At 44.7% G+C, this 21578-nt stretch overlaps 2 protein-coding genes across 4 annotated transcripts; both read right to left on the reverse strand.

Moving 5' to 3' along the window:
• Positions 1-283: 283 nt before the first annotated feature.
• Positions 284-3244, reverse strand: LOC123070724 (ultraviolet-B receptor UVR8). 2 transcript variants are annotated; one of them, XM_044494025.1, is made up of 5 exons: positions 2987-3244; positions 2720-2884; positions 2075-2110; positions 1843-1970; positions 284-1737 (listed from the first exon to the last, which is right to left on the reverse strand). In XM_044494025.1, exons 1-5 carry the CDS (start codon positions 3042-3044, stop codon positions 439-441), a joined length of 1686 nt encoding a protein of 561 aa, XP_044349960.1. In that variant the 5' UTR covers positions 3045-3244; the 3' UTR covers positions 284-438. The 2 variants fall into 2 exon arrangements, with proteins under 2 accessions (XP_044349960.1, XP_044349961.1); XM_044494026.1 differs by having other exon boundaries at positions 1843-1962; positions 2987-3095.
• A 584-nt stretch (positions 3245-3828) lies between these two features.
• Positions 3829-8648, reverse strand: LOC123070726 (CASP-like protein 3A1). 2 transcript variants are annotated; one of them, XM_044494027.1, is made up of 4 exons: positions 7608-8644; positions 6129-7523; positions 5906-6041; positions 3829-4294 (listed from the first exon to the last, which is right to left on the reverse strand). In XM_044494027.1, exons 2-4 carry the CDS (start codon positions 6398-6400, stop codon positions 4079-4081), a joined length of 624 nt encoding a protein of 207 aa, XP_044349962.1. In that variant the 5' UTR covers positions 6401-7523; positions 7608-8644; the 3' UTR covers positions 3829-4078. The 2 variants fall into 2 exon arrangements, with proteins under 2 accessions (XP_044349962.1, XP_044349963.1); XM_044494028.1 differs by having other exon boundaries at positions 6162-8648.
• Between the last annotated feature and the right edge of the window lie 12930 nt (positions 8649-21578).

Raw genomic sequence — 21578 nt, forward strand, 5'->3', positions numbered from 1 at the left:
CAAGGATCGTATTTTTATATTAAGCGAGATACATATTCACTAGAGTAAGCTGTCTGATGATAATAAAACATCAAAAGACACTATATTTGCCTGCTGCTACCTATCTAACTATGGTTTTTTAGTTGCTAGTATTGCCATATATATTAGCTGATCTTAGATAATGTATGTACATACTGAGAATATTTAACACGGAGAATATAACACGGTAAACCCTACAATTATGCGATAGCACAGATCGTGCCCATAAAATGGTCAGCCAAGTGACCATCAGTGATAGGTGATATACCAAATAATTAGTCTACGTTGCAGTAGAAAGTTGACAAAATAGGTGAAACAACAGGTTTGCACAGAGAGCTTATTGCGATTTTAATACATACTGTATAATATAAGTTCTATTCTGTACAGAGAAAATGCAGTTTATAACAACAGTCTTCCAACTCACTGACCACGCGGGGTTTGCCTCCCTGCAGAGAGTGAAACAATGCATTCTTGGACCATCACTTCAACTTTTCTCTTGAGAAGCTTGTCCTTAACACCAGAAAGCATGCTACGGTAAAACATCTCCAAGCGAGCGAGCTCATCAGTATCCGACGAATCCAAGATGTTCTCAAATTCCTTTCTGATATCAAAGACTGCAGACTCTTGAAGTGAGCGAGGAAGTGTCCGTTCGTCCATGGGCTTGCGGAATATTGAAATGTGGAGTATGTTGGCATATCTCTCCATGAGTGTCAGTTTTGACCTAAGGAACTGTAGCTCCTCCGAGGCAGCAGATAACTTCAGCTCCAGCTCAGTGTTAGTGCCGTCGTTCGCTCTTGATGTCGACGCCTGCCCTTGGTCCTCATGAATCTCTTGGAAGTTCTCATCAAGAGGAGGCCACATCACAACGCATGGAGTGTAACTGTCAGTAGTCTGGTCTCTCCCAAGCACGCCGCTGCGGCCTCGGCCCCATGCCCACATCCTGTACCCGTCACCGGCAACAAGAACAGTGTGGGCAGCTCCACAGGCAACCTGCACTGGACCAAGAAACTTGAACCCATTCGTCTCAGGAGACTGAACTCTTATGGGGTACAGGGCATCCCCTGCGTCCATTCCTGAAAAGCTAGCATCTGGGCACAATCCGAGACCTCTCTCCATTCCCCAGCACCACACCTCTCCATCGGAGGAGACTACTGCCGTGTGGAACAGTCCACAATCAAGAGAGATGAGGAAGGAACCGGTGGGCAAGCCGTCAACAGGCTGCGGGGAGCAGATGGTGGCAGTTGTTCCATGGCCAAGCTGCCCATTGTCACCAATGCCAAATGTCCAGCACCGAGATTCAAGATCCTGATCAAAAGACTTCTTATTGGTGAGCACAGCAGTGTGCCAAGCTCCGCATGCAATTTCATACACCTCCCATGAAGAGCCCTCACCAAATTCTGAGATGAGCACGGGACGAGACCTACTTTCCTTGTCACCCAGACCCAACTGCCCATGGTTGTTGTTGCCCCAGGAATAACAGACAAGGTCACCTCCTGTATACGTCTCTCCAGCACTGACGGCAGCCACAACATGTTCATTACCGCAGGCAACCTTAACTACAGTGTGGCCATGGAAATCCCACACAGGCAGTGGGGCTGAGGTAGCTGCTATGTAAAACTCCCCATCATCAGTCTGCTGCGGGCAATTTCCCCACATCCACAGGGCCCCAAGACTATCTATTGCAAATGACATCATGCCCCCAGCTTTCACAGAAGACAACTGTAACAGAACATGCATATTACATAGGGATTAATTAAGCAGAAAGTTCTCGAGCTTATAGTCTTGCAAACTGTTGATTGTTGAAAAGGATTGCTTCTTTCGTACCTTCAAAGGAGTCCGTGCAAGAGTGTTCTGTTCTTCATCCTGCAGTGTTTCAGGGGAACCCAAATCTTGAAACCCGTCAACCAAACATGGAGAAAGAGAATTCTCTTCTCCATAGCCAAGCTGACCATCCGTTAGGTAGTCAAGGAAGTAAAATAGTTGACAATGACAGGATATTACTAGAGTGATTTCGAGATGACAAAGTACAAAATTACACAAAAAGGATAAAGGATACAGATATTGTAGCCCCATGACCAGAGTGAGCCTTCATCTGCAGCGTTGAAGAGTATTCATTACCAAATGAAACTTCAGTATCAACCTTCATCATACTATTTAGTAATTGCGTTTCCCTACTTTTGAGTATTTTTCATGCACCAAGAACCTAGAGAAACAAGGATGTTTTGTGTACTACTTGATACTCTCACTGAATCGGTTCAGTCAGCAAAGCATAGTAAGGTCCAGACCACACGAACAGTTGCATAAATCACCGGCAGAAAAATTCAATGCACATGACATGCCTGCACACATTTTGTGAAAGCCAGATACCAAATACAGTACTTGTGAAATCAAGAGCAAGCACACATGGCTTCTTGGACCATGGGCATCATTTAACTTACAAACTGCCAGGTTAATGGAATCACTCGTTCATAACGGTCTCATGTTTGGAGCCACTGTAAGGTCAATTGCGGTTTTCAGGCTAGTGCATCTACCACTCCCCACAAGCCGCACGAACATCAGAAATTCAGAATGCTGCAGGTACTTCAGACAGTATTTTCCCAACCCAAATTGCTGTACAACAATGTCTAGTTTCGCTTTTACTAGCACGAGGAGGAGTGCAGTAGTAGAAAAGGCGGACGAGATAGAGGCATAGAGCACGAACCGTCGAGCGCGAGGCTGTGGTACGCGCCGGCGGCGACGGCGGTGAACCTGGGCCGCTGCCTCCCCGCAGCAGGAGCAGCGACGGTGGGCACGTGCACGTCCGCCTCGCGACCGGTGCCAAGGCGGCCGAACGTCCCCCGCCCCCATGAGTAGAGCTCCCCGTTACCTGCAAGCCACGAGCAAAACCACCTCTCAGATCCCGAATTCCGGCGGTGCCCGGAAGCATCCGCGTGACGTGACTAAAGTGGTCAAGCGGGAGGCTCCTTACCGGTGAGTGCGAGCGTGTGGGCCTCGCCGGCGGCGACAGCGGACACCTTGGGCGGCATCTGCGGTGGAGTGGAGGAGACGGCGGGTGAGGAGCGGGAGGTAGAGTACAGGTGGAAGAATCACCCGCGAGAGGAATGTGGCGGTTGAAAAGGAAGCTCGTGGAGAGGAGGGGAAGACGATAAAGGAGTCGACTCACTCGAGTGAATGAACCGAAACGGCAAAGTGAGTTGCGTGCGTGCGCGCGAGCGTGCCGATATCTTCGGGCTCGCCTGTGTCGTCGTCTTCGTTTTTTCTCCGGAGCTATCCTGATGAGTATCGGTTTGGGCGTGTCGCGCGCCTAGCTGCCGCTGCGTCACTGCAGATACAGATATGGCTGCTGATGCCATGATGATAAGCGTCATTAAGTGGTTGGAATTTAGGAAGAGGTAGGTGCGTGTGTTGATTGGGAGTGCGATGTAGACAAGTGTCCATGTGTACTCACTACTGTCAACGTAGACAAGTGTCAGTGTTAACTTTCTTTTTTGGGGGGCGCGTGGAATTGTCAATGTTTTTACTGAACTGAAGCGGCAACCATTTCAAACTCTGCATATGATCAGAGCATCCTGGAGAGAAACAATAATACTACACCTACGAAACCAACCTACTAAGAGTTACGTAACCTGCCTAACAAATCTATCGCCCCCCCTGATTTTCACCCGTGTGGGCCCCTGCCACATCCATCCATCCAATCGCAGTCCTACACACGCACCTATTACATAAAATCTGTACGTAACTTTACCTAGGTGTAGCATTGCTCGGAGAGAAAACTCAAATCACTGTTCCAAAAACGAACACTCGCAACACTGCAAATCAACATCCTTCCATTTCGCCGAGGGGGCTCCAATTTGCACAAGCAGCCAACTCACATGACTTCAGGACACTTTACAGGTTCAGGTTCGGTGCATCATCCTAAAGGCACAGCACCCTGCGAAGGAGTGTACTAGTTTGCCACCATCTACTCCCTCCGTTCCGATTTACTCGTCGTGGTTTTAGTGCAGAACTAAAACCACGACGAGTAAATCGGAGTGGAGGGAGTAGTACTTATATCATATTTTCACAGATTTGACAGCCAGATAACATCGATTACGGCGGATGCCGCAAGGAAGGCGCAGCTGAGAAAGGCACACGCGATCGAGGCTGCCGATAAGTCGCAGAAACGTGGCAAAGGCTTGCAGAAGTTGGGAAGCGCCGTGTGCCGGATTCCGGTGCGGTTCAAATTTGCGACCGCCGCTGCTGCTGATCCCGCGCTCAGCATCGCATACGCAAAGACCTGCCACGATGCACCAGCCGTATTATTCTTCAGTTCCATTGCAATGTCAGACACTAGCAGAGTTCAATATGTTCAGATGTTATTTGTCAAAGCTAACAGAGTGTCATGAGCTACTGAAGGCGCTTAAGGACAAACATCGTACAGAAAGCTTTGCATCAAGTCCTGGTCTCCTGGGCCTCCCATTGATAGGGGGTTACTGGAATGATTCAGTGACTATTTTTTATGTGGTATACTTTCAAATCTCTTCAATCACTTCAATGTGACGTCAAACGGCATCGCGAATGCATCAGTGCTCAAAAGAAACAGATAAATGTGTCTTTTAAGCAGCATTAATTTTGACTGGGAGGAGTGCGAAAATAATCATATGCAAGATGCTACTAAGGATTCGGTAATGAATTAATTGGTAGTTTGTTTGCTGAGATTTAATCTATGGCTATTATAAATCATTCTTCATCTTATAGATAGCATGAGAAAACAATGCCGAATTACCTTTGTACTCCAATATCAATGCCGAAAAAACAAGATGTGCATTTACCATGTATCAACTCCTGCGAGGGCCAGTGAAGAAACGCCGTACCAACTATGTAACAGAAAATTCAGAAAAAGTTTTTCTGTACAAACATTAGTTTGCTCAAATATGATTTGCCTTTGCTCTTCACCTAGTTGCCTGCCACTGTGGAGTTTAATTCTCAATATTTTGAAGAAAAAACAAACAGCCCTTATGGACTTTTATTGTATATTTAGCACAATTGAATCCCTATACCGCCGCGCATGTACATGATACTCAATTTTGCTTGTGCATATTTCTAATAAAAGTGCAGAATATACTTATCTAAAATATGTTTATAAAGTGATACCAGTGTATTTCTCGAATGCATAAGACTAGTAAGACTAGGTGACAAAATGCACACTCACATGCACAAAAAAGTGATATGTTTATAAAGTGATATCAGTGTACAGTGATAAAGGACAGAATGGGAATACTTTGCAACATTGCACACTCACATGCACAAAAAACAGAATAATTTCTCTGCAAGCTATAAAAAGGATTCATTTTCTGTAGTCTTTTATGGCTAGTGACAAACATTCCATCTAAATCAAGCAAGGAAACTTTTTTACCGCTTCATTCCTTCTTTTGCCAGTTTGTTGTTCTCTTTGCATTGTTTTTTTTTCAACTTAAGTTTTCTGTTTGGTTTGTAAAGACTCTCACCATCTTTGGTGATTCCTCCTAACACAAAATGATGCACATTCAAGAAAAAAAAAGTAACGGAACTATTTTTATGTAGCCAATATATAGACATGGCAAGCTAGTGACAAGAGACTAAATAAATTGTGTACTAAGATGCCAGTTGCTAGCATGAGATTTCTTCGGTCGTAACTTAGAACAAACTCAACCAACCGCCTATACTAGTACTGGCTACTGACCCGCCCATAAAATACATAAGAGTATTACATAACATAGAGGAAACTGTCACTTTTATGCAGACATCACAAACAGGGAAATAAAGTATGAAACAACATGACTAAAAAATAAAATCAAATCATCAGAGCACAAATAACAATGATAATTACTAGGCAATGCATAATCAGATCAAAATCACCATAACATACCTGATCACCAGCTAACAGCATCCAGGCATAGCGCCTGGATGGAACCACAGGGACTTTCTTCAAGGCCTTGTATGCAATCGACAGAAGTTGTGCCAGGGAGTAGGCAGCTGCTGCCGCAGATATCCCAACCAAGGATCTGAAGTTACGAACAACACCATCAGAACTCAGTATTCTGGACGGAGATTATTTACAGATTTCAAACTACAACAGTTCAAAGACTTACTTCAGCGAATCAGAGAGGGACCATTTGGCATACAGTGGAATCTCGATGCCGAAGATGATGAGACTACCCCGTTGCTTGGCGGAGACCATGAGCGACATTGAGATGAGCGCCATCACCAGGGCTGCAGCTCTGGTTGCCACCATGGCCATGTCCAGCCGTGGACATCTTGGTGCTACAGATGTTGTGGGAGACTCCAGCACCGCGTTGCCCCCCATGGCTGGCATCTGGATGCCAAGCTCCGAACCATTCTGGCCATTAGCAAAGGAGCCCATTCCTGTTGCTCCTGGTTGTGGTTTTGTGATCCTAGAAGTTTTTGGCTATGCTTCCTTTTAGCATGGTGATGCAACTGAAGGGGGAATTGGAGGATTCTAGTAAAAAGATGTCTCTGGCTGAGAACCCATGTTTTGTATGCATATATGATGCACCCGTGAGTGTTTTTGTGTACTTGCTGTCACCATGCTATGACAAAAGCAGCACGGTTTGCGAGCTACCCAAGACCAGTAAGTTGTTTGCTAGCCTATCACTAGGATAAGATTTTAGCTGACAACTGCAGTTATCGCCAAGTGTCACCAGGATGTGTATTTTGTGCATTAAGAATAGTGCTGAGTGCTATAGTTATTGCAATAACAAAGCAATTGCGTGGGAATCTTTTCTTTTCTCTCCAAAGATTCGTGGGAATCTGCATATTCTACCAAATGCAGTGGACTGAAGGGAGAAGGCAGAATTAGTAAGACTAAAAATTTGCAGTCACATGGGTTAGTTATTTGGGATACAATACGGTAGTCCAAATCATTAGGTAAGCCTACCTTAAGACTGATTTGGAGTATGGTTCTTTAAGGCAGAAGTGAGCGTCAGTTTTCATGGAAGATCTTTAGTGTTGCTAAAAGCTTTATCACAGGATGGACTAGCAATAACTTGTCAAAAAAGTTGACATGCTAGTATAAACTTAATAATTCTTCGCCCACAACAAAACCAAACGTCTCTCAACTAAAATAGATCATTTAAAGAATTAGTCAATGAGTCTTAACTTGCTGCAATCTTGCCTGGTCTGCTAGTCATATTCTACTTAATCAGACTGGTAATTTTGATGTGTCATCCATCAGATCTGCGGTGGGTGTCAAAACAACAAAGAGAAAACGATTTTTTAACAAAGTGTGGATTTTATTGACTCATAACGAAGCATCCAGGAGATATAAACACAATGAGTGCATACCCGGCCTCTTCATAACTAGGATGCACATAGACAACACCAACGCACACACACACACTCAAAGAAACACGCCAGCAAAGAGCAAAGTCATACAAGACCAAAATTGTGCCTAAGCAAGGAAAATGAAAAAAAGAAAAAGCGAAGCGATCAAAACAGTCATCGAGAAACTACGGCAACGACCGTATCTGCAAATGAGTTTCCATCATGATTTTAAGAACGAGATTGGAGAACTAGGTATTGAACAAGCATGAGTGAAGCAAGGAGCAGACCTTTAGTAGTTCAATGGCGGCCATTTTACAGAGCTATAGGCTGCAGCCTGGGAACTTCGTAACTTTCTCTCCGATATCATCTTCCTCACCATCTCTACCTCACCCCAGATTCCAGTAGCAACGCATATGTTGGACCTAAACCCCGTCATTCCATGGCACAGCCGCTAGTAGTTGCTCCGCCGCCCACTTGCCAACATTCACATTGCAGCGCTTCTCACATGCACCAAGCAATGTTCCCCATATCACCACATTTGCCTCCGTCAGCATTCTGTGCTCCACCAAGGCACGCTCCTCATCCACCAAACCAACTCTACCAAGCATATCAACCACACACCTGTAGTGTTCAACAGTTGGTACTACCTTAATCTTCCCATATTCCATTTGCTTCAGCAAGCCCATCCCAGCATCTACCGGCTCCCTGTTTGAGCAAGCAGAGAGCACTGCCAACATCGTCACACTGTTTGGTGGCACCGGTCACTCCTCATTTCATCAAACATGATTAGTGCATGCTGCTCCTCACCATGTTGCAAGTCCTGTAATTATGGTTGTCCACGACGACACATCCTTGAGAGGAATTCTCCCTTATACCCTCCCTGGAAGGTCTCTGAGGCCGCTTATGATGGCGTTCCATGAACCGAGTCCCCGGTGAGGATTTTCGTCGAACACCCTGCGGGCGGCATCCAGGTCGCCAGCCTTGGCGTAGCAGCTGATGAGAGCGCTCTCGGTGAAGGGATGACGCGCGAGGCCGCGCTTGCAGGCGGCATCGTGGAGCTGGCAGCGCAAGCTGGAGGTGGGGGGCGCGACCTGGGCTGCCGCCTTGAGTGCGAGCGGGAAGGTGCAGCGATTGGGGTGCGCGCCGTGGCGGAACATGTGGATCGCCACGTAGAGCGCAGCGCGGGGAGAGCCGAGGCGTACGTAGGCTCGTGTGAGGGCTTTCCAGTGGAAGGGGAGGAGGAGGAGGAGGAGGAGGAGGAGGCCGTGGCGTGGCAGGCAGGCGTGGAACCGCGGCGGGAGGCGCTCGTCGGCACATGGGTGGAGCCGAGACGCCGCGACGTCGGCGTCATCTAAACTCCTAATCTAAACTCCTAATATCTCGGTTGATAGGTCGCGTTCCGGGTTTTATTTTCGTCCCATCATTTTCGTTCGGTTTTTTTTCGTCCTCAATCTCACCTCCCGCATCCCACTGATTCCCCACCTCCACCTTCGTCCGGTTTAATTTCGTTGGTTATTTTTCATCGAGTTATTTTCCGTCTCGCCTCTCTGTCTCCCACCGATTTTTTTATCGTTCATCCCGCACCCACGAGACGCTCCTCTTCTCCCTCTCCTATGCGCTCGATCCCCTCTCACGCCTAGGGTTCGTAGAGGTTGCGCCGCCACCGCTCGGCTCGGCCTCCTCCTTCCATTCCCTCCCCCCACCTCCAGCCACACCCGTCCGACCACCTGCCGGATCCCGCGCCGCCACGCCCTGCATCGCTCCGGTCTTTTCCCACAACTCACGCATCGCAACGGCGCTCGCGCCCGCGCGGTCTCCTCCATGACCTCTCTCCCTTGTGGCGGCGGCACACATGACGCATCCGACGGCGGGCTCCACAGGTCAACGCATCCTCTCTTCTCTCCCATGGAAGTCCCATCCCTCTCACATCTCTCTCTGTCCGCGAGCGGTGGCGGCCGGCTGCGCGAGAGGTCGATCTGGTCACGCCTTCCCACCATCGACCGCACTGCGTCGCTATCGGAGGGGCACCCTGCCGCTGTCGGGGACTCGCCGTCATTGAAGCACGCCACCACGCCGCCGCTCTTCCGTCTCTCCCTGCTCGCCTCCCGCGGCCAAGGAGCGCCCCAACCTCGCCATGTCGCTCGTGTGGCTCCCATGGTGCCGCCCCGCATAGCTCCTTGCTGAGCGCCGCAGGTCATGATGGCCGCCGATTTGATCTGCACAACCACTCAATCCTCGGAACTCCCGATCGACGGCAACTCGACCGGGGGCTGGGGCTGAGAAGACTTCGACAATCCAGATGAGGAAGATCACGTCGTGGACGATTGCCTCAACCCTCAGTGTCCTTTGTTGTCACGGCACGGTTGACCCTGTGCTGCGGGCCGGCGAGGTCGTTGAACTTGCCGAAGGCATCACCAAGCTTCTATCTCTAGGTTAGATTCGGGCACCTGTAATCTATGTGCATCATAATGCTCATCGTTAGTTCGGTTGTGCCATTCGTTTCGATTACTGTATGCCAGAACACCTAGCTTAATTAGAGCACACAACCGCAGTAATCATCCATTTATGCTGCTCAAACAGTTTCTCATGTTCTCTCTAATTTAGTGCACACACATTTTGACTGAGTGGCGGAGATATAGAGAAATTGTTTGATTTTGGTGCAACATGACTCTGATGATTATTTTTTGTTACCTTTCCTATTTAGATCTGCAGCAATCCTTGTCAGAAAATTGAGAAGTCATGGCATGGTCGAATCTGAACAAGCCATGTGGAACTTCGCCATGAGTCTGCGCATGAATTTGGGAACGGACGGATGGCACTCCGAAGAAGTCAAAGAATATTTTCAACGCGCAACAGGACAAGAGAAAAGAAGAGAAGCAAAGAGAGGTGGGTTATCGCTCCTACATTGCTTACATGAACATCTTGATTTTTTTAGAAAGAAGGCATAGACCCGACATTAAATTAATGACACCCTGAAAAATAGAAAAGGCAAAAGAAACACGATACAAGGTGCATGGTGCTGTAGGATCAGCTTACAAGACATGAAACAAACCATGCAATATAAAAATATAACAGAGTGGATTTTCTACTCCCAGATGCACCTACACCATTCATGAACAGTAATTTCAAAAGAAAATGAAAAACAAAATCGAAAAAATATGAAATTTTGAGACGTGAAACTAGATCAAAAGTTTTAGCATCTTGCAAATTTTTCACCACGAAATAACATTCGTGGTGAAAAATGAGGCGTAAGTAGATTCACTCATTTTGGTTCGTAAGTAGTCCATATTGAAATCTATATAAAGACTTCTATTTAGGAACGGAGGGAGTACAAAAGAAACGCCTCTTGATCGTCGAAGTCCTCAGCCACGAAGTGAAACGCCAATGAGGCGTAAGTAGATGATGAACACATAGCAAGCACTGCGCAGGAGTGAGATCACGTCAATCAATATTGATTTGTTTGATTTGATGAATATTCTACCATTTGAAATAAATCTGAATGTTATTGTTTATTATTCTTATGGAGTGTTTGGCAGTGTGAGCATGTAGTATAAGAGTACCTTATCCGTTCAGCGGGGTGCTCCAACTTTTGATGCTGGCGAAGCTTTTGCAATGATGGCTGCATCCTCCATCATTTGTTAGTCTCCGTTGGAGGTTTAATCAAACTGAAGTAAATATGCTAGATTCTTTTGTCAAATAAAAACATGATTGTCTATTTTGCTTGTCAGGACCAAGATCTCTAGCTATCAATGAAATTTTCAAAGTAGTTTTTGTTGCCTTTGTGTAACCCTGATAGCAGCTTCTTGAAAGGTTCGGATGTGTGGCAAAGGATTTCAATTTTCCTGTTTACACAAAGGAAACTCAAGGAAGGTTCAGATTTCTCATGGTTGGTTCTGTGCTCTCAGGGTTACATAGACAAAAATGCCTCCTATTTACACAAAGGCAACTCGAGAAAGGTCCAGATTTCTCATGACTGCTTCTTCGGCGTTTCATGCCTGTACCATCTTATTAGAAAATGTAGTTTGTTTTATAGTTGATGATGCTTGATGCTTTTATCGATTACTAAATGCTCAGTTCTAGCTCATAAACTACATGGCAAAAGCTAATTCCGATGAGTCTGATGCAAATAATTTTCATCTTTCGACATGCCTTTAGTTGATTATTTAATCCTTTTATAAGAATCTATTTAGCTTTGTATTGTTGAAGTTTCATTATATATCTACTTACCAATGCATCTAAAGATTCAACAATGTAGAATCCAGCACCAGTATTGGGACTACAAATTGTTTCTTCATTCCTCCGTGTTGCACTGTAGGTGATAAGGGGTCGAGGTCGTATGTTCGTCGTGTCATCAATACACATCACTTTCCTTTTCCTTTTCCCTTTTTCTGCTCTTGCATTTATTTCTTCTTCGCGCACCTTTCTGTCTACTGCTTTAATATGGTTCTGATTGGTGCCCTGCATATTCCAAGATATATGGATTTTGGTCGAGACAATCATCACATAAGTAAAATGCTATCAACCTCTCAATTTCTGAATGGATTTGTTAAATTGCCTTTCTCTTGTTGGATCACATACCTGATTTGTTTGTTGTCCTTGAAGCAAATACCATGACATGAGCTTGAAGAATTCAAAGATACAGAAGGTTGACAGAAAGAGGATACACTGATTTCAGCTGCGGACACTGAGCTGAGTCTCTACCTAGCAGGTAACTCACCTTTCAACATATTCATTGCAGAAGCAGAAACAACGGGACACATGACCTGAATACTTGCATTCTGACATGTTTTTGCCCGTGCCTCAAATAGGAATGATGTCCATGTTGTTAACCTCTACAAGTTACCCACGCTTCAAATAACCCAAGGTCTGGAACCCCAACAAGTTTAGTACGTAGCAAATGTAACTTCTTCTCTAACAAAAATAATAATGAGAGGCATGCTACAGTTAGTTTACCCTGAGAATTGATCATCATAGAAACGCCGATGTGTGCTTTGCAAATCGACTGACCTTTTTTGTCTTCTGTGAATAGATGTTGAATGCTAATATAAATCTGCTATATGTCTCAGCAAAAATGTGGACTTCATAATTTGTCTTTCAATGGTGCATAGTTCAATTTTGTCTTCCTAATTTATACAGTATCAGCTCATATGACGATTTATCTCATAAATAAGTATTCACTCTTACAGCACCACCATGCATGTTTTTTACACTTCTGCAGCAGTCCATCTCTCAATTTTGATTTGCATAACCATGCATATATAGTGTATTGAAGCAGCAAATGGCATTTACCATGCTGCTAAAATAAGCATCAAAATTGAAGAGTGTATTGTACCAGTGGGAGAAGTTAATGTTCCACGGAATTGCTAATCCCGTCTCGAAGGTTTAATGTTTGTTATTGACCTAAGAGAAAATGGGTTCTGCATCTCTGATGTGATGTATTTCTAACAAACAGTGGCAAAATGCACGGGTAATTACTCTTATATAGTTTGATGCTTGAAAAGTTGTAGAGTCGGCGCCTCTCTTCGAAGTGTACATGATGTAATAAGAACAAAAAATAAAGAAGCATCTTGAGTACCATGCCCAGATACAGTGTTAATGCCCACAATTCTATTTTGTTCCATTAGAAAATACAATTATATTTTGTTACATTCAGGTAATGTTATATCATGCACGTGTGTTACATGTGTATCTCTATACTTTGTGCTCCAGATTTGTTTTCCTACAATATGGCAGATTAATGTATATTCTTCTGAAGTCATAGTACATTCATGGTCTGTATATATGTTTGTATGCTGCCAACCTGAGTCTGGTAGGCAGCGGCTGATTTTTTTCATTTGCTATATTTATATTTTTCAAAGCAATTTAATCTCTTATCTTGCACCCGTGATGAACCTACAATCTAGAGCACAAGGAAACTATAGATAATTTGTTCTATTGCCTTTGTGAACTTGATATATATACATGTATTGTTCGTGGAAACGCAAGGGCAACGCATGGGCACTCTACTATAGATAAGAGAGACAGAGGAGGATCAGACTGATTGGTCACTGACTGCTATTTCTGATAATGTCTGTAGTGTAGGTTGATCAGACTGTACATACACACACATACACCCTTATAGTCGGAGGATCCACGAAGAGCTATGGAGGGGAGGGCGAGGCGGCGCGCCAGCCCGTCCGGGACGCGCACCAAGGCAGTCAGGGTGGAGCCGGAGCCGCCACCAACGACCAAGAGGCATGGGCCAGGGATGAGGGCGGCGGTGGTGTACTACCTCTGCCGCAGCCACCACCTAGAGCACCCACACTTCATGGAGGTGACCCTCGCCTCCCCACAAGGCCTCTACCTGCGAGGTTAGTTAGTAAGCTGCAACTGGTGCCTGGTCAGTAGTTTATTGTAGGATGATGACTTACCATGAATGATTGCAATTTATTCAGATGTGATTGGCTGGCTGGATGCCCTGAGAGGGAAGGGCATGGTGGCCAAGTATTCCTGGTCCTGCAAGAGGTATGTACATACATATACCCATCAATCTCGAGACCTGTCTGTTATCCGACAAATATTGTGTTTATTCGTAAGGCATCGATGCAATGCAGGAGCTACAAGACTGGATTCGTGTGGCACGATCTGTCTGTGGATGATCTGCTGCTGCTCACGCAAGGAACAGAGTACGTTCTCAAGGGCTCCGAGTTCCCATTCGACGAGTCAAAGCCTCTGCCAATGCCAGGTATGAATCATGAGCAACTGTAATTTGTTCCTATTTCGAACTGCTACTTAATCATATCCTACTGTTTTAGATCATCAGCAGAATAATGCAGTATGTGCAAAGGTTCAGCCCTGCAATACACTCTGATATTCATTGCAGAAGCAGAAACAACGGGATACATGACCTGGATACTTGCATTCTGACAAGTTTTTGCCCGTGCCTCAAATAGGAATGATGTCCATGCTGTTAACCTCTACAAGTTACCCACACTTCAGATAACCCAAGGTCTGGAACCCCAACAAGTTTAGTACGTAGCAAATGTAACTTCTTCTCTAACAAAAATAATAATGAGAGGCATGTTACCGTTAGTTTTACCCTGAGAATTGATCATCATAGAAACGCCGATGTGTGCTTTGCAAATCGACTGACCTTTTTTGTCTTCTGTGAATAGATGCTGAATGCTAATATAAATCTGCTATATGTCTCAGCAAAAATGTGGACTTCATAATTTGTCTTTCAATGGTGCATAGTTCAATTTTGTCTTCCTAATTTATACAGTATCAGCTCATATGACGATTTATCTCATAAATAAGTATTCACTCTTACAGCACCACCATGCATGTTTTCTACACTTCTGCAGCAGTCCATCTTTCAATTTTGATTTGCATAACCATGCATATATAGTGTATTGAAGCAGCAAATGGCATTTACCATGCTGCTAAAATAAGCATCAAAATTGAAGAGTGTATTGTACCAGTGGGAGAAGTTAATGTTCCACGGAATTGCTAATCCCGTCTCGAAGGTTTAATGTTTGTTATTGACCTAAGAGAAAATGGGTTCTGCATCTCTGATGTGATGTATTTCTAACAAACAGTGGCAAAATGCACGGGTAATTACTCTTATATAGTTTGATGCTTGAAAAGTTGTAGAGTCGGCGCCTCTCTTTGAAGTGTACATGATGTAATAAGAACAAAAAATAAAGAAGCATCTTGAGTACCATGCCTAGATACAGTGTTAATGCCCACAACTCTATTTTGTTCCATTAGAAAATACAATTATATTTTGTTACATTCAGGTAATGTTATATCATGCACGTGTGTTACATGTGTATCTCTCTACTTTGTGCTCCAGATTTATTTCCCTACAATATGGCAGATTAATGTATATTCTTCTGAAGTCATAGTACATTCATGGTCTGTATATATGTTTGTATGCTGCCAACCTGAGTCCGGTAGGCAGCGGCTGATTTTTTTCATTTGCTATATTTATATTTTTCAAAGCAATTTAATCTCTTATCTTGCACCCGTGATGAACCTACAATCTAGAGCACAAGGAAACTATAGATAATTTGTTCTATTGCCTCTGTGAACTTGATATATATACATGTATTGTTCGTGGCAACGCACGGGCAACGCATGGGCACTCTACTATAGATAAGAGAGACAGAGGAGGATCGGACTGATTGGTCACTGACTGCTATTTCTGATAATGTCTGCAGTGTAGGTTGATCAGACTGTACATACACACACATACACCCTTATAGTCGGAGGATCCACGGAGAGCGATGGAGGGGAGGGCGAGGCGGCGCGCCAGCCCGTCTGGGATGCGCACCAAGGCAGTCAGGGTGGAGCCGGAGCCGCCACTGACGACCAAGAGGCATGGGCCAGGGATGAGGGCGGCGGTGGTGTACTACCTCTGCCGCAGCCACCACCTAGAGCACCCACACTTCATGGAGGTGACCCTTGCCTCCCCACAAGGCCTCTACCTGCGAGGTTAGTTAGTAAGCTGCAACTGGTGCCTGATCAGTTGTTTATTGTAGGATGATGACTTACCATGAATGATTGCAATTTTTTCAAATGTGATTGGCCGGCTGGACGCCCTGAGAGGGAAGGGCATGGTGGCCAAGTATTCCTGGTCCTGCAAGAGGTACGTACATACATATACCCATCAATCTCGAGACATGTCTGTTATCCGACAAATATTGTGTTTATTCGTAAGGCATCGATGCAATGCAGGAGCTACAAGACTGGATTCGTGTGGCACGATCTGTCTGTGGATGATCTGCTGCTGCTCACGCAAGGAACATAGTACGTTCTCAAGGGCTCCGAGTTCCCATTCGACGAGTCAAAGCCTCTGCCAATGCCAGGTATGAATCATGAGCAACTGTAATTTGTTCCTATTTCGAATTGCTACTTAATCATATCCTACTGTTTCAGATCATCAGCAGAATAATGCAGTATGTGCAAAGGTTCAGCCTTGCAATACACTCTGATATTCATTGCAGAAGCAGAAACAACGGGATACATGACCTGAATACTTGCATTCTGACAAGTTTTTGGCCGTGCCTCAAATAGGAATGATGTCCATGTTGTTAACCTCTACAAGTTACCCACACTTCAGATAACCCAAGGTCTGGAACCCCAACAAGTTTAGTACATAGCAAATGTAACTTCTTCTCTAACAAAATAATAATGAGAGGCATGTTACAATTAGTTTTACCCTGAGAATTGATCATCATAGAAACGCTGATGTGTGCTTTGCAAATCGACTGACCTTTTTTGTCTTCTGTGAATAGATGTTGAATGCTAATATAAATCTGCTATATGTCTCAGCAAAAATGTGGACTTCATAATTTGTCTTTCAATGGTGCATAGTTCAATTTTGTCTTCCTAATTTATACAGTATCAGCTCATATGACGATTTATCTCATAAATAAGTATTCACTCTTACAGCACCACCATGCATGTTTTCTACACTTCTGCAGCAGTCCATCTTTCAATTTTGATTTGCATAACCATGCATATATAGTGTATTGAAGCAGCAAATGGCATTTACCATGCTGCTAAAATAAGCATCAAAATTGAAGAGTGTATTGTACCAGTGGGAGAAGTTAATGTTCCACGGAATTGCTAATCCCGTCTCGAAGGTTTAATGTTTGTTATTGACCTAAGAGAAAATGGGTTCTGCATCTCTGATGTGATGTATTTCTAACAAACAGTGGCAAAATGCACGGGTAATTACTCTTATATAGTTTGATGCTTGAAAAGTTATAGAGTCGGCGCCTCTCTTCGAAGTGTACATGATGTAATAAGAACAAAAAATAAAGAAGCATCTTGAGTACCATGCCCAGATACAGTGTTAATGCCCACAACTCTATTTTGTTCCATTAGAAAATACAATTATATTTTGTCACATTCAGGTAATGTTATATCATGCACGTGTGTTACATGTGTATCTCTCTACTTTGTGCTCCAGATTTGTTTCCCTACAATATGGCAGATTAATGTATATTCTTCTGAAGTCATAGTACATTCATGGTCTGTATATATGTTTGTATGCTGCCAACCTGAGTCCGGTAGGCAGCGGCTGATTTTTTCATTTGCTATCTTTATATTTTTCAAAGCAATTTAATCTCTTATCTTGCACCTGTGATGAACCTACAATCTAGAGCACAAGGAAACTATAGATAATTTGTTCTATTGCCTCTGTGAACTTGATATATATACATGTATTGTTCGTGGCAACGCACGGGCACTCTACTATAGATAAGAGAGACAGAGGAGGATCGGACTGATTGGTCACTGACTGCTATTTCTGATAATGTCTGCAGTGTAGGTTGATCAGACTGTACATACACACACATACACCCTTATAGTCGGAGGATCCACGGAGAGCGATGGAGGGGAGGGCGAGGCGGCGCGCCAGCCCGTCCGGGATGCGCACCAAGGCAGTCAAGGTGGAGCCAGAGCCGCCACCGACGACCAAGAGGCATGGGCCAGGGATGAGGGCGGCGGTGGTGTATCACCTCTGCCGCAGCCACCACCTAGAGCACCCACACTTCATGGAGGTGACCCTCGCCTCCCCACAAGGCCTCTACCTGCGAGGTTAGTTAGTAAGCTGCAACTGGTGCCTGATCAGTAGTTTATTGTAGGATGATGACTTACCATGAATGATTGCAATTTATTCAGATGTGATTGGCCGGCTGGACGCCCTGAGAGGGAAGGGCATGGTGGCCAAGTATTCCTGGTCCTGCAAGAGGTATGTACATACATATACCCATCAATCTCGAGACCTGTCTGTTATCCGACAAATATTGTGTTTATTCGCAAGGCATCGATGCAATGCAGGAGCTACAAGACTGGATTCGTGTGGCACGATCTATCTGTGGATGATCTGCTGCTGCTCACGCAAGGAACAGAGTACGTTCTCAAGGGCTCCGAGTTCCCATTCGACGAGTCAAAGCCTCTGCCAATGCCAGGTATGAATCATGAGCAACTGTAATTTGTTCCTATTTCGAACTGCTACTTAATCATATCCTACTGTTTCAGATCATCAGCAGAATAATGCAGTATGTGCAAAGGTTCAGCCCTGCAAGCCGGCTCGACAACAAGAGTCGCCTTGTTCTCCTGGATCATCAAACCAAGGGTGGACTTCCAAGTCTCCGTCTCCTACTCCTACAACTTACCCCACAGTTCCAGTCATGAAAGAGGAAGTACCGCCGCCACCACCAACAACAGCTCGTGCTGCTGTTGTTCCAGCCATCAAAGAGCACGCGGTGCCACCGCGACTTCCCCAGCTGATCTCGCCGTCAACACCATCTGCCTCCACCATTGGAGAATGAAGGACACAAAGTTTTGAATTAGACCAATTGTTTGATCGATCATTTTTGTTCTCTTCAAAACGATGTATGGTCAATTTTAGTATTCTGATGTGATTGAAGAATATAGGAGGGACAAAGAGATGTGCTATTTCCAGGACAGTTATGAATCTCCATTCAGGTATTCAGGTATGATTCTCCATGGTCGTGCTTGTCCTGTTCACCTGGAAGTTTATTGATGGGAGGGAAGCCACTTCTCCTTTGATGATTTCTTGGAAGTTCAGGTTAAAACACTTTTTCTCTTAAAGTATGTTTATCAATTCTTTGGATAACCTATGTAACGATTGGTTTTGATTTTCATACAGCTAGGTGAATTTACAATCAGTATATACAAGTCAGGTTGTGTTGCGAGAGAATTTCATTCCCTAGAATCATTGTCATTGTTGTTGCCTACAAGGTACTTGAAGAAAATGCCCGAGACATATTTTAAGGAGTATAATTCAGCACTAAGGCTATTATTACAACGATGGAATCTTTGTTGTGGTAGTTATGTCTCCAAATGTGTCGATCCCTATCGGCTTACTGAAGTAAACTTATTTATTTTTTCTCTATCGATTTTTATTGGCTTACTGATAGCTTATTTATTCTTTTCGAATTTTAATTCCTTGATCTTTGCCTCTGCCCATCTCCATATCACACAGAAGGTGCTCAGTGCAATGCATCATGCAGTGAGTCCATGATAGCTAGGAATTAGGAAGTGCCCATCATCTGTATGTTTCTACAATTTTCCTGCTTGTTAGAACATGCTTGATGTACTTACACATTAACAAAAATGATCTGTAACATTCATGAAAATATTTGGGTTTGGTCCTCTACTTTTTTACTGTTTATTTACTCATGAAGATAGCAGATGTCCCTATTTTTAAATATAGTTGTCTGTGCTTCCAGTTGGTAGAGATCAAAGTATTAACTTGCCGATGTAGGGAAAAGAGCTCTTTTATACAGTGGATACATGGTGAGCCTTTTGAAATTGTTTTGTAGAATAATGCCCATATAAGGTCTGGTCTTTTGGGTATATAATCCTATCTTGAGATGAGCATTGGCAGCTCACATAAGTATACAACAGTATACAGTAGTGATGATGATCATTGGCAGCTCACATAAGTATACAGTAGCATATTTGACAGATGATGATGATCATTGGCAGCTCACATAAGTATACAGTAGCATATTTGACAGATGGGCATTGGCAACTCTTCTAAATCTGTGTTTACCATTTAACAATAAACTATGTAATTTAATCAATAGACTCACTTCAGTTGCCATGCTAACTGAAAATCTATATGTCAAATGATGCGACTGTCAAGTGGAAGTTACTTATATTTTCTTCCGTCACCTAAGAAGTTTCTTTTTAGCAAGCTTGTTTAAGTGCAGCCGAAGTGTACTATGTTTTTAGACGATCTCCATGTTTTCTATTGAGATCAGAGAGCAGCTGAAGTAGTGATGGGACTCTACCATTTTTAGGTTTTGAAGGCAGAGCTTCTTACAGAGTTAGTCACATTTGTTAGTTCTGTGAGTAGAAGAAATCTTGATAGCTTGTAGCTTCTTACAGAGTTAGTCACATTTGTTAGTTCTGTGAGTAGAAGAAATCTTGATAGCTTGTTGCTTCTGCTCAGTGTGCTTGGTGCATAAATTGATTGCTTGTGGCAAATGTTGTTTAGTGTCCTATTTCATGGTACCTGCGGCTGCTATATATTTGAATATTTTTTTGCCGGTATTTCGAGGTCTAGGAGAGTTTCTAAACTACTGTCATGGCATCATAGATAGGATAGTGAACCAATGTGACATATGTATAACATTTCTTGTGAGATTCTTTGCAGCAAACTGCATGAGCGAGCGGTCCATTAGTATCGCGTGAAAGAGAGAGGGCGCCATGGCGAAGATGAGGTGAGCGTTATCCGGTTTTAAAGGAGAATTTAACCGCCGGATCCAGACTAGAGGCTTCCTTCGTCCGGCGTGTTCTGTTTTCTTTTTTATTTTCTGGGCTTGTTGAGCTGTGCCCTCAGCAGAATCTTTGTACTTTGCCGTGAGACTTGGGTGGGTGTGTGTGGACTTGCTTCTGTTTGTATGCTCTGTGGAGGTTTGCTTTATATATAAAGCGGGGCGAAAGCCTTTTTCGGTAAGGAGAAGGCCCCAGCGAGAAATGTCCTGCTAAGACGGGAACTGAGCGGTAAGGCAGGAAAGAGAAGTGTGCGTCGTGGGGTGGGGTTTTCGTGTTGGGACCGCATGTTGGGATAACATATGGGTTGGATTTGGGGGCATCCGGAGTATTCAGACGGTTAAATTTTGGTGAGCTCACTTAATGTCCTAACATGTTGGGACGTATGAGAGAGAAATAAGATTTGACCTTGGATATGACCATTTGTGTGATTTATTTGTATGGATTGTAGCCCGTAGTAACGCACGGGCATTCTACTGCCGGGAGCGACAACAATCGCCGGTCTCTTCTTGGCCTTCTTAGCCCGCATCTCCTCCATCCGGATGCCCTGCGGCACGAGCCACTCCGCCACCGCCTGGGACTTGACCTCCGGGAAGTTTAGGTCCGTCTTCGGCCGTCCTGCACGCCACACCGCCACGTCGTAGGCACGCGCGGCCTCATTGGGGGTAGGATACGTGCCGAGCCACCAATGCCGCCCGGCGTCAGAGAACTCCAGTCCGAAGTTCCCGGAGGGCTTCGCCCTCATGCCGAAGAAACTGGACTTGCCCTTCGGCATCTTCTTCGGCGCCATCGGGGAGCGAGCGACGGTCGAGCGGAGAGCGAGACGGCGACATGCGGCGTTGGGCAGAGGCAGTCGGAGCGGGGCGGCAGCATGCGGCACGGGGCGGAGGCGGACGGAGCGGGGCGGCGGACGGACCAGAGAGGAGGCGGACGGAGCGGGCCTGGGCGAAGGATGGACC

Source organism: Triticum aestivum, chromosome 3B, assembly GCF_018294505.1.
Source record: "Triticum aestivum cultivar Chinese Spring chromosome 3B, IWGSC CS RefSeq v2.1, whole genome shotgun sequence".
Classification (NCBI taxonomy): Eukaryota; Viridiplantae; Streptophyta; class Magnoliopsida; order Poales; family Poaceae; genus Triticum; species Triticum aestivum.